The 13730-nt window shown below is 36.5% G+C and overlaps 1 protein-coding gene across 1 annotated transcript in view; it reads left to right on the top strand.

Moving 5' to 3' along the window:
* The window catches only part of SPEF2 (sperm flagellar 2), an 85458-nt gene extending 72674 nt beyond the window's left edge, over positions 1 to 12784 (top strand). The window contains exons 31-35 of the mRNA XM_040580827.1: positions 1899 to 1991; positions 2712 to 2885; positions 5993 to 6181; positions 6303 to 6429; positions 12777 to 12784. Coding sequence (XP_040436761.1) covers positions 1899 to 1991; positions 2712 to 2885; positions 5993 to 6181; positions 6303 to 6429; positions 12777 to 12784 — 591 coding nt within the window. The remainder of the gene's footprint in view (positions 1 to 1898; positions 1992 to 2711; positions 2886 to 5992; positions 6182 to 6302; positions 6430 to 12776) is intronic.
* The last annotated feature ends 946 nt before the right edge of the window (positions 12785 to 13730 follow it).

Raw genomic sequence — 13730 nt, 5'->3', positions numbered from 1 at the left:
TAAAAATTGTAATGTCTGTCACCATTATTTCATGTTTGTAAATCTGACCAAAACTTTCTTCACTTAAAAACGACACAAATCCCCTGTATACCTGCTCTATATGAGGTACTACAGTTCATGTTACTGACAGCACTGTGGTTTGAATTTTTTGCATATTCTGTTTATGAGAAGAACAAGAACAGAATCTTGCAGGCTTGAGTAAAATTTAGTCCTTAATTGATGAGGAACATCTGACTTGGTTTTATTGAAATGTTTGTATTGAAATGCTCCTTTGGGAGCAATTTGTGGCAAATTTTATGAGGTCAATACTTGTTCCATTTCTTTCTCATTAATTTCTTTCTTGAAGAAAAAATGATTCATGTTCTGTGGAACATGGTGCACTAGAGAATGTATGAGTCAGTGTAATCCATAAAAATAAGGAAAGAACAATAGCAAAGAGTTAGTAAAATAATTATATATCATTTTTTATCATTAATATTATAATTATATCATTCAGAGCAAACCATCTGATATCTTTCTGGGAAAGATCTGAAGGATAACATTAAACCTATTTTCTTGTTATTATTTGCTCAGTTTTCCCAGCTTACTCACATGGGGAAAAAAGCAGAAAACAATTTTTTCTTTACTAATTTATTATTTTATTTTACTGGCTTGTTTTCCTTTCTGAAAATCTCTTCAAACTTCCTGTTTTGTCCTATTTCATTGTCTTGCTTTGAAAAGAAAACACATAATAATAAAGCAATATTTTATGCAATCAAAAATGTAGTAATTCATCTGAAATGTGGAAAAGGATGTTGCTAATGAAATTTGTAACTTTGTTACAATATTTTCACTTAATACCTACAGTGAAAGGCTATGGCATCTTTCATTAACATCTGAGATTCATGAAGATTTCCAACTATTTGAAATCTTCCATATTAGCCTATTAATGTAACACAGAATATACTGACATTTTTTTCAAATGTTATAATCTTTGAATAAAAAGGGAAACAAATTTTGTTCTCTGTTTAATGCTGAGATCTACATGCATTCAAAATGTCATGAAACTTTTATTTTATTTTACTGTATTCACAAGAGACAATGACAAACAATAGTCATTGAGAATTGCAGGAAGAACCTTCCACAGGGAATCTGAGGTGCCCCAGCTGGCCCCTCTGTCTGTGCCTGTAGTAATAAACTGTGCAGTACTAGGGAACATCCCCAGGTAGTGGTACTCAATTGTCTATGCTGTGACGTTTCCCTAACCTGGCAAGGTTTAATAGGGGTCACTTCCAGTCAAGGGTTTCTTTCTGTAGGGGGTCTGTTCATGGCCATCCTGTTTTAGAAGGTAAGATTTAGCTGGTATGTCCTGTGGGTTGGGTCTGGCGTTGGAGAGTTAGTTTTGGGCATTTTTAGTTTGCAGTTGCAGGTGTAATTCTGTAGGCATTACAGAACACTTCTTGTCTGTAATGTAAGTCTTCTTGTTGGGAGCAGGCAAGCATGGGAAGAGCCATGCCTCTGTCCTTCATTATACTGAGATGTGTGGACAGTTTCTTCCAAAAGTACGGATAGGACAAAAGCTATGGTGTAGCAAAGGATAACCTGAAGGCAAGAAGCCAGAACACACATAGAAGCTCTGCATTATGTTCTGCTTCTTGGGCAGCGTAGGTTTACAACCACCTAGTTAATTCACACTTTCAAGAGCAGAGAGTCACTTCAACTCTATTTTCAGTAATTTCCAAAGTATTGCAAACAGCTACTTAAATTATTCTGATGTCATTGTATATTAATAACAAATTCAGCTTAATTTAGTCCAGTGATTAAGCTCTTACTAATCTGTCTGTTAAACAATTATAGAATGGAAACACCACTTTATTTTAATGTGTGAAAATAAATTACTTTTTTTTTTTTTAAATCAGGTTGGCTTATGGTTTAATGGAAATGAAGATCTAAACACAACAGAAAGTTGCATGGATTCTTTGCCTTTAGATAGGCTAAGACATCTCATAAAGGTAACTTAAAAAACATTGGTATTTTGAAGAGGCTGTTCACTGTTCTGTAAGACATCTCATAAAGGTAACTTAAAAAACATTGGTATTTTGAAGAGACTGTTCACTGTTCTGACCTGAGAGGTCTCATGAAAAAGATTCTTGGGTCTCCTCTTTTTTTCCATATTTGCTGCAATGTTTCAATAGTTTTTGAGGTCAGGTGGTGCTTCAGAATATGATTTCCATGTATAAAACCCTCAAAGTTAGCAGTAATGTAGAAAGGAATCTAGGAATTTTCTTTCAGTATTCTAAATCATAGCCTACTCAGACTTAATTATTCCTGTTCTCCTTTGAACCTCATTAATTTTGCTACACAGTAACCATCTTTGTAAAGAATGGGAGGCAAGTAATCTCTGCATCTAAGCTGATGGAAATCTCCATGGAAAAGGGAGGTAATAGTGTGATCTGAATACAAGAACATGTTCTGGACTTACTTGTCATGATACAAGATTTTATTAATTTCTCCTTGTTCTGTGAAAGTCCTCAGTCTAGAAAAGAAAATACTACAATTTCTGTTTCCTTGAATGACTCAGACACACTTCTGATTTACCTTGATTTGCACAACCTCAACACATTTTAAAAGATCAGCAGTCGTTATTTTATCCTTTTATATACAATCTTTAATTTGTATTTTATTAAATCCCACTTGTAGAAATTAATTTACGTATTTTTCTTCTTTTATAGTTTTTCTTCAGTTTATTTGCTGATACCAGTAAAGATCCTGCTCTGGTCAACTATACTGAGATGCTACTTTACTTTGCCTCCCACTCTGATCCAGTTGAAGGTGTTTACAGAGCACTTAGCATTGCTACTGGAACATATATTCATAGAGAAGAAGAAGCTTCTCTTCCATGTGTGGTAAAATATTACAGTAAAATATTAAAGAACAATAGAAAAGCTTGAGAATTATATATTAGCTAGATTTCTGTATATTTTCTTATCCTGGGTAGTTCCAGTCCTTACAAGTTGTCCCACTGACTTCATGTGAGCTCTGCAAATAGTTCCACTGACTTTGGTAATAATATTCAGAAGTATTCTTCCAGAAGTCTGAAAATTTGCTTGCCAAATAATAATGAAAGTTGAAGGCACTGGTCCTTGTATAGGTGAATGGAGGGCATTTTTTGACCTAATTTTAAAAATTAAGTCCAGCTATCCATCCCCAGGTATTAGACTGTGACTTACAGTGTTGTTATCTAAAGATGTAAAACCTGGTATTATTGCTGATCTTTCTTTTCCATTGTGGTTTTTTTGGGTATCTAGAAGTATATACACCTTTGTTATTATTTTCAAGTGTTTGTGTTTACCTGTAAATCAGAAGGATTAATAATTAATAATTTGTTTCATATGAAATAAGGTTTTCAGTTGTTTTTCGAGCTACGATGAATGTATTGTCACATCAAATGATGGGCTTTTGAACACTGTTAGTATTTCTGGAGTATGCTGTTATTTTTAAAGTCTCAAAACTGCCATTAGTGCACTACATGCATCAGTTACTATTGAATTATAAGATTTTTTTTGAGACATAAAATATATATCTGTACATACCTTGGAAAGAGCTCACTCTTCTAGGTAACAAAACCTTTTCATATACTTTCACAACCACAATGACTGTAGCATTTGCCTAATACTTAAAATACAGTTGTGCTCACTGGAAACAGTATTGAAAGGGCAGTATTTTCTGCCTTTATATAAAGGCCTAAAATAAAACAGTATTTTACCACACAGTGTAAACCTATACATATTCATAATTACTTTTTATTACTTCACATGGCAAAATGTGTTATTGTACTTCCCTGTGTCTGCTTTTATTTGTCACATCAGAGGTTTTGTCCATGTGAGAGACTGAATAAGACAATTGCCTTCTTATATTTCATAGAAAGGAGGAGAGCACAGAATGCTCCTAGTTAGATACAGTGCATCTGAACTTAATTTCCCATATTTCAATGGAAAGTTCTAACCCCCCATCATGGGATATAAAGCAACACAGCCTGTTCTCCTCCGCAGTGTTTTCTGTTTTGTTTGATCTGTTTGGTTGGAACTTACAAGATTGTAAGTAACTACACTGGCATTATCACCTATGTCAATGATTCTGAAGGCTGCGAGTCACAGTGAATGGACACGTTTCCCTTCAGTCTAGAATTAACAGCATATCTCTGAGGAGCACAGTTACACCCTATGCAACCTGAGAATTTCTTCATGCTTAGTTTCCCACCTAAAGTATTGTCTCATTAAATCAGTGCTATGTCTGATGCATGTCTTACAGTGTACTATACAGACAGTTTGTGTGCCTGATTCAGCCTGGGGAGTCCCATGGAAACTTAGAAACGTCTAAGAATTAGATGCTAAATGAGCATCTTGCATGTATGGATGCTCTTTGACTTTGTAGTCATCTTTTGTAAATTGGTGGTCAAAATTGCATGGCTGCTAGAACATCATTCTAATATTTTCTTTCTTCTGTAACATTGAATACAGAAAAAAGAGAACAAATAAAATCCTGTTACACTGCAGTGAATGAGTTTTCACCAGCATTTCATGTAGGATATTCCACAACCACACGGGGGCAAAAAGTAAATTATGAGTTGGTATGGTGGTGTATCTGAGTCAAGTTCCATCAAATAGAAAGGCAAAGATCCCTGAAGACGTCCAAAGTGGTTTTCAGCACCAAATTAAGAACCTAAACCCTTGTCTACCCGTGGCAGTTTACATGTGATCTAAATATCTCAAGTCTCACTACAGGTACTGGAAATCTAGTAAATTCTATCAGTGGAATATTCATCAGTGGGGACAGCTTATAAGTAGGCACTTAACAGAGCAGCACCTAATTTGTCTCTTCTTTTTTTCTTGTTCTGTGCTGATAATTGTAATGACTTCTCATTGATAGCTCCCTACAGAAATATGCCAGAAATTCCAATGATGTTGATAGCAGATCAAACATTATAGGGACTTTTGTTACTTTTATTAAATCCACAGCAAAGACCCTTTCACTCAAAATGCTTAGCTTTTAAGTCTCAATAATTTTGTTATTGGCTATGTAGAACTTGTAGCTAAATACAAACCTACAGTGGGAGACAGAAAAACCTATGTGCCAGTATTTCTGTAAGTCCACTGTTGAGTGTTAAAAAGGCTGTATCAATGACTCCGCTCCTCCTGTGTTGAAAAAGGCATATATTAAGGCCTAAGGCATGTAACACAAGTGCAACTTAATCTCAGCAGTCTCTCCCTCCTCCTAATGAAGAAAGAAATGGTGTGTTCAATTAAATCCTGTTGTTGTTAATGGTTAGTCTACACAGTGGCCTAATCTGGTCCAAGCATTGTTAATTTGTGTGAGGTTCTTTCTCATCATTGTGCTCACAAATCTCTAAAGCACCTGGTTTTTTGTTTGGTTTTTTTTCCTCATTGGCCATCTCTGATAGCACTGCAGATACCTCATGGCTTGTTTATAGTAAACTTCTAATTTTTCTGCATAAAGACTTTCTTATCTTTTTCTGTGGAGTGCTGGTCAGCCTATGTTAGCTGTTAGCCAAAATAAAGTTCTTGCAGTGACTCCTTGATCTGGACTAGAAAATTCATACTGCTTTTTTCATGTGAACATCCAGAATTACCAAATTTACTACTTATACAGACACAAAGTTCTTGGTAGAGTATTGTAGTTTGTAACTATTAGGTATTTTTATGTTTTGTTGTTCTGATGAATATTAGTTTCTCAGTGTAATGTTGGCCATGTCCCTGGAAAAAAACTGTTTATTGGTGTTCTACTAACACCAACATTATGGATATTTCTGGGCTTTCATGATCTATTCCTTCATCCTATAGTTCAGTAGGTAGTTTTGTGTGAGCTGGTGATTTTTGTTTTATAAGAACTGAAATTTGCAAGTATAAACCACTGATCCTTAATGAATATCTAACTGAAACAGATGACCTACTGATTTATCACTAAGTATTACACCTATGCTTTATTTGCTTAGGCTTTTCCTTATATCAGCATAGTGCCACATGAGAAAACTTTACCAGAAGGTGAAAAAGAAGTCTTGAATTACACGAGTGAAGGTATAATTTCAGTGGAAACCCTACTCAAAGTGTTTCATACTGGAGGAAGTAAAGATATAGATAGTCATAGATTTAGTTATCTGGAGAAGGAAGGCAGCTATGATAAGGTAGGCTGGTAGACTTAAAGAAGATTTATTTTGTATTAATAAATACCTGCTGCAAGCTTTGCTTTTCCCCAGATTTTTTAAACACTTAATAAATTGACCACTTCTTTTTTTTTTCTTACAGCATTTAATCAAAATTTACAAAGAATTAGGCACCGCAGATCTGAAACCCATTCCAGCTGCACTCCTTTTGAAGCATCCTTTCATTCAAGACTTGATCAACAAGTATCAAGAATACAAGCTTCCTGTAAGTATTGCTTTCTGGGTTGAAGAACTTTTTAAGTACACATATTGAAATTCTGCCAGTTTCCAGTATAGACCAGTTATACAGTATAGCAGACTGTAGAGAGATCAGTTGATTCGTTTTCCATGAAAACTTTGTCTGTTGAAGACTGAACTGCCTTCTGGCCTATTTTTTCATACCTGTCATTCTGGCCTGTGGCTGCCTACAGGTTTCCTACTGCATTGTCACATGTGGCACTGCCTTTCCCCCTATCCATGGGAAGGAGCGACCTTGAATTATCTTCCCAAAAGGATCTTACTGCATGACATTATGGGATATGTGTTAGAACACATTCCATCCCAGGCCAACCAGGCTGTAGAAAAGGGCATGCAGAGGTGGTACAGGTTCAAATGTTCTTCCTGTTACCTGCACATATGTTTAAATGTGCATTAAAACACAGAATAGAATCACAGAATCATAGAATCATTCAGGTTGGAAAAGACCAACTGTTAACCCGGCACTGCCAAGTCCACCAATAAACCACATCCCTAAGCACGACATCTACAAGTTTTTTTAAACACATCCAGGGATGATGACTCAACAAACTCCCAGGGCAGCCTGTTGCAATGCTTGACCACCCTTTCAGTGGAGAAATTTTCCCTAATACCCAATCTAAACCTCCCCTGGCGTAACTTGAGGCCCTCTCCTCTTGCCCTGTCACTTGTCACCTGGGAGAAGAGACCGACCCCCCTGCCTACACCCTCCTGTCAGGCAGCTGCAGGGAGCCACAAGGTGCCCCCGAGCCTCCTCCTCTCCAGGCTGACCCCCCCAGTTCCCCCAGCCGCTCCCCACCAGCCTTGTGCCCCAGCCCCGGCACCAGCCCCCTGCCCGTCTCTGGACACGCTGCAGCCCCTCTGCGTCCCCCTGGCCGTGAGGGGCCCAACCTGAACACAGGGGTCGAGGGGCGGCCTCGCCAGTGCCCAGGGCAGGGGGACAGCACTGCCCTGGCCCTGCTGGCCACGCTGTTCCCGGCACCAGCCAGGGTGCTGCTGGCCTCCTTGGCCACCTGGGCACACGGGGGGCTCATGCCCAGCCGGCTGCCGACCAGCCCCCCCAGGCCCTTTCCCCCCAGGCAGTTCCCAGCCCCCTGCCCCCAGCCCGCAGCGCTGCGGGGGCTGGTGTGACCCACGGGCAGGACCCGGCACTGAGCCTGGTTGAACCTCACACAACTGGCCTGGGCCCATCGCTCCAGCCTGCCCAGACCCCCCTGCAGAGCCTCCTGCCCTCCCGCAGATCAGCGCTCCCCCCAGCTGGGGGTCACCTGCGAACGTACTGAGGGGGAATTGGTCCCCTCACCCAGATCGTTGGTAAAGATATGAAACAGGACTGGCCCCAGTACTAATTCTAAGAAGTGAAGTGCCCATCACTTGTTGTTTCACTTATAATCATTTTTAGTAAAAAACAAGATACAAGAATTAAAGAATATATTTACTCTGTCAAAGTAAGGGTTAAAATTTTATTTGCTAAGGTAGGAAGAGTTACAAAAGGAAAATTTAAGACAACACAACACAACTGAAGATTATGTCTATTAATGAGTATTTGTCCTGACTATCTTAATGTCTCAGCCAAGGAAAATAAACACCATGGAATGTTAGGTCATTCTTCCCTTACATTCCCCATTCTTTCTTCCAGACCCTTATTATTTAATCAAGTACTTACTGCATCTCCTAACTCGATCAGTTTTCCAATTTCACTGAATTTCTTGTAGACTAAACCATTTTTTAAACTAGCTTTCTGTTCTGTACATGATCCATGTCAATAACTGTTCTTTACACAAACATTTCACTGACTTTGCCACATTCAACGTAACACAAGCTCCCCAAAAAGACCAAATGTCATGCAACCTGAAGTAACACTTAACTAGCGTTTAAACTGGGTAATGCTATATGCACATACTCTGCTATTTACAGAGAGAGGGATTTCTTTATTAAAACCTTTTCACACTAACCAGTAGCTGAATATCAAAAGCACAGTTTATATTCTTTCTTAAAATTTCTGATCTTCCTGTACCACTTTCAGGAGGAACTATGTTATATAGCTTAAAGAGTAGATTCTAGTATATGTTTAAAATGTATTAGCTACCATCAATCACCTATGTTATTTGTGACTGGTAGGGTATTTTCAGGGAAGTACAGTTATAAAAATTGTCAGTCTGTGAGAAAAGGGGTAGGTGTGAAAATATATATATTATGAATCTTGGCAGTAGCTGAGGATTTCAGTGCACATGCTGTGGCCCAAAGGAATTTCCACAGCTTGTTTATCAAAGATACTTTCATATAATTGGATTTAAATAATACATTTTTCTACTTATTTGGCAGATTCATTTGATGCCTGTAGCTCCTGACTTGACAGATGATGATGAACTTCAATTTTCATTTGTAATACTTAGAATGTCCTCTTGCAAGGGCTTACACTGACTGTATCTCAAATAGAGTGCTCTGCGTTTTCTACATTCCTTGACTGTACTGGTAAATACAGACTGCTGTTTTATGCATGAAATCAACACTTCACAGTCTTACTTTGAAATTCTGACTAACTGGGAGAGAGCTAAGACCACAAGTTCTTACTCAGCTTGACAGCAAAATATTATATTCACCAGCAAACAGACAGAGACCCAGTGGCCATTGTTCTATGTCAGTTAGGATTCGGGTCACAAACTTATGAACCCCAGGAACAGTTTTCCTCTGGCAATTCTATACTTGGTGAATAGGTGAACTTTTTTGTTCCCAAAACATTTCCAAAGTAAGTAAAGAATATATTTAGCTTCAATTATTTTTTCAGAAATACTCCGGAGACTGTAAGAATCTCTGTAAAAATGAAATTCAACCACAGTACTGTTACTCTGAGATCTTTTACAAGATAAATATAGCAAGGTAGGGTGTGGTTTCTAAGGTTAAAATGTTTCTACTACTGCAGTCATAAACAGTGGAAAATAAACTGGTTTGCTGAAAACTATAAATGGAATATGTAGTTTAAAACATTTTACATTTGAGTTAGGGTACCTGATTCCTTTGGCCTCTTGATGAACTGTTTAATTTTAACCAATACTATCTCTGATAAAAATATTTTCTCCAGATGAGAAGGGAAATTGTTTTATCAATTCATATACCAATGGGTTGGCAACATCCGACATGATGATGGCCTTTCTGTTAGCCTCCATACAAATGCCACCAAATGAAAAAGGTTGGCAATTCTATTACTTTTCCATTTGATCTTTTCTGTCCTGATTAGAAGTCTTTGGTCCTGACTAGAAATTTCAAGTGATTTGCTATTAGCAACACACGTTTTTCACTTATCAAATTAAAATTGTTCCTTTAAATAGACCACACCTATATGTGATTGTGTGTTTATGAATGCACTTCATTACATTCTGAATTAAACTGTCTTTAAATACATTTAATAATAAATGAGATAATATTTTTATTACATCAACTGATTCAGACGAAGCAAGCAATTCTGCTTTTTCCATCACATAGGTTTGTCTATTAATGTTGGTCTATTAAGGGGTCTTCAGGCCTGGTATTATTTCTTGTTACAAATTTTTCCTTCCATCCTGAGGCTGTTGCAGATACAGTAATACAAAAACAGCCATACAATTTAGTAACTCTGCATTTTGATTGTCGATAAATTTCAATAAAGAGTCTGGGATATATTCTATCTCTATAACTCTTAATGCTTGCATTATACAGTTTGATAGTTAGCATTCAGGGTTTTTGTATCGGAACTAGTATGCATTTGATAATGTTATGTTACATTTTTTACCCTGCTTTCAAATCCTGAATAATCCTTTTCAAAAAACTCTAGCTTTGAAGATAGGATTATCACATTGTATTTCTGTGCATCTGTGTTCTGAATATATGTAACATAGGCCCTCGCATCAAGCTTGTTCCTTCTAAATTAATTGTCATATTATTACTGCTGTTGTTGGTTTCATTAATCATTTCAGTAACATTACTCAGATATTCATTCAAATAGGACTTCTGCTGAGATAGGTTTTCTAATAATGTGTAGTTAACATGTCTATATGAAAAAACCTACTTATTATAGGTTGCACAATTATTAAAATACCTGTTTATATTCACAGCAGTCATTTCATATTACACAACTGAACAAGCATTCAGAACCCCATGTATCATTTAACAAAATAAAAATGCTTTCTGTCTAGGGACACAGTTACTACAGATTATATTCAGTGAGGCTTATGAGGTGGACCATATACTTCTTAGTCAATGCTTTGGCAGAAAAAAGCACTGCTGAATCACTGTCTACTCATAGCCAGTAGTTGTAATACTTATGAAACCTGAGAAGCCTTTTTCATGTGGTGTTTTAAATATCCTAATGTGCAAGAGAAGGAAAATGTAACTCAGTGTTTAAATACCTACTTTTAAAAAAAAGACTGATGTTATGCTTCTCTTTTTCATATATTCCATTAAAAACAATCTTAAGAAATACAAACAAACATGAAAAATACTGCTTCTTACATTAAAAGTGATAAAAATATCAACTAATATAGCAGAAACAGTAAGATTGCTTCATTAGACATGGTATAGTAAATCTGTAGGAGTACTACTTCTCCAGTGTTTTGAGGTTGTTTAGGTTTGGTTTCCTCTGCAAAACTGGTAGTTACATAAGTAAAATCTGTCCAGATAAAACTGTTCTCGTTTTTAACACATTCTTAAATGCTGTTCTTACACTCTTTTTTCTGCATCAGATTATAATTTTGCAATCATACCATTCTTCCTTTTAGACTGATATTTAACCTATACTTCTGTGGCATTGCTAAAGCATAAAATTTCCACTTCCCACACACATGAACACAGTGACAGGATTGGATGTGTCTCTATATTTGCTCCAAGACAATAAGCAGTAGCTCTCTCAAACTTATTCTTTACAGGAACATAAACTTGTAGAACTCTTATAATAAAATTCACGTACTGCCATGCCAGAAGCACTACAGTTTGCTGAGATCCTCATCTGCTTTGTGTGGTAATGATAAGTACTGATAATGAACTTGACAAAGGTTCCATTTGCTAACATTTATTTTTGTCAAACCAGAATTCAAACTCCTTTTTGTGACCTAGTGTGCTGGAAAAGGCATCCTTAAACTGAAGTATTTCTTAGAGCCAAAGATAAATGTTAGTACTACCTTCAGAAACAAAGGACTGGCAAAATTATCTTTAAACATGGTTATTCTGTATTCATGGAAATGCTCCTGATAATTTCCAAGGCACGTGAGGCATTGCTACATACAGGCTGCTTCTGCTTTTGAAAATAGGTTGTATCTTCAATATATTTGCACAAAATACATATTGGAATGTATGTTAGAATTTAAATTGATTTATTTTATAAATATTCTGTTAGTTATTCTCCTAAAGGAACATGTGCTTATTGACAATACTAGAAATTGCTGGAAAGTTAAATTGCTATTTATCTTTGTATTAAACATCCAGCACATTATTTTTTTTTAATCAAAAATTCCTTGTTCATCCTACTTACACAATGGATATTATCGCTGAAATTGGAAATAGAGGAGATTGTGCTAATACAAAATTATTGAAAATCAACCAATCACATATAAATATAGATATAAATTATAAATAATATAAATATAAATACATGTGTATATATATAAAGTTATAAAAAATGCAGAACTTCACAAAAAAATAACTAAGTGCAGGTATGTATTATTCCAAATGTTAGTTACTTGTTTTCTTTTATTTCCATTTTCTCGAAGTGTTACTTAAGTTTGGCTTGAAATATAGCATATAAAAAAAGAAACTTTATTGATGAATTTGTCTCTGCATGTTTTGAATAATATTTGCCAGTTTAAACAACACTTCTAATATCTCTCTTTACTGAGAAGTTTAAGCTGAAGCTGAAGATCTCTGCTTACTTTAAAAATAACATTTTAACACTGTAGTTTTTTTAAAACTGCTGAAAACAATAATGTATAGATAACATGAAAACACCATCTCAGTGATATTCCTGATACATAAGGAACTCTTTTAGCATTTGCCATGAAGAATGTTCCTTCCGCAATTGTCACTGTATGTTTATGTTTTTATTAGTGCACTGAACATACATAGTGCTTAACCTGAACCTAAACAACAGCGCCCTTCACACATCTTATGTAACCTAAGGAAAGTGTAGTTTATAGAAATGTATCACCACTGAAGTTAGTTTTCCTTCATAATCTTATAGTCACTGGTTAGACAGCTCACCCCATGGAAAGACAGGTGTTATTATTGAAAGTTTTAAGGTAGATCAGGCTGCAACATGAAATGACCTTTTAATGTTTCATTTTCCTTTTTACAGGATATTAAATCTTTCTCCAAAGATCTGAACAAGGACAGTCAACTGATGGACAAAACATGCCATTTAAAGACCATAAATGAATGAAAAATTGTTCTTCATGAATAATAAGAAATTTTTTTTTTACGTTTGTAAGAAATGTGTCTTGCGTCTCCAGTCCTCCCTTCCATGGGGAAGGATTTTTTGGTTTTTTGTTGTGAAAGCAAAATCGCATTGCAATTGCACACATTTTCTGTTACTTTAAATTGAAAGAAACACAAACGAACAACAAAAAAATTAAGCCTGTTTCTGAACTTAAATAGAGCTGATAGTGTGTTCATTAATAATTGGTGTAAGAATAAAATATGTCCAGTTCTTGTCAGTATGCTAAGATACCTGGTCACCTTTTGTTACATCTATAGTTTATTAATTCATCAATTTTTCATTAATCAAATATTATAATCAATTAACTTTTAAAAATATGTTGCAATTCATAGCTAATAAAATAACTAAATGAAAACACTGTTCTCTAAGCAAAAGGACATCACATACGTGAAAATGAAGTGCTTGTTGACAGCATATAGGATGAATTTGTGTTACCCAGCCTATTTCTAACCTTCCATTAAAGCTCAGCTCTGCTGCTACCCACTGAAATCCTTCCTCCGGAGCATCCCGGCCCGCAGCCCAGCAGTGCGGGGGGCACAGGGTGCTGCTCCCCACCGCTCCCCTCACACCGCCTTGCACCGAGCGGGCCCCAGGTGAAGCAGTAAGGTGGGTGCCACACAATCTGCCCACACCAGTAGAATTTGCAGTGGGGTTCCACAGAACTGCTTTTAGTGATCGGCTGAAAGTCCTTTTTCGGTCCGCGCAGTGTATCCAAGGACACCAAATACTGCAGACACACGGGTCAGGTTTTCAGGCATGATGTTTGTCTAAAAATCTCCATGGCAGACGGTGACACCTAGAGGAGTTGCATTC

This window comes from Falco naumanni, chromosome Z (assembly GCF_017639655.2).
Source record: "Falco naumanni isolate bFalNau1 chromosome Z, bFalNau1.pat, whole genome shotgun sequence".
NCBI lineage: Eukaryota > Metazoa > Chordata > Aves > Falconiformes > Falconidae > Falco > Falco naumanni.
This window is presented reverse-complemented; position numbering and strand designations above follow the sequence as displayed.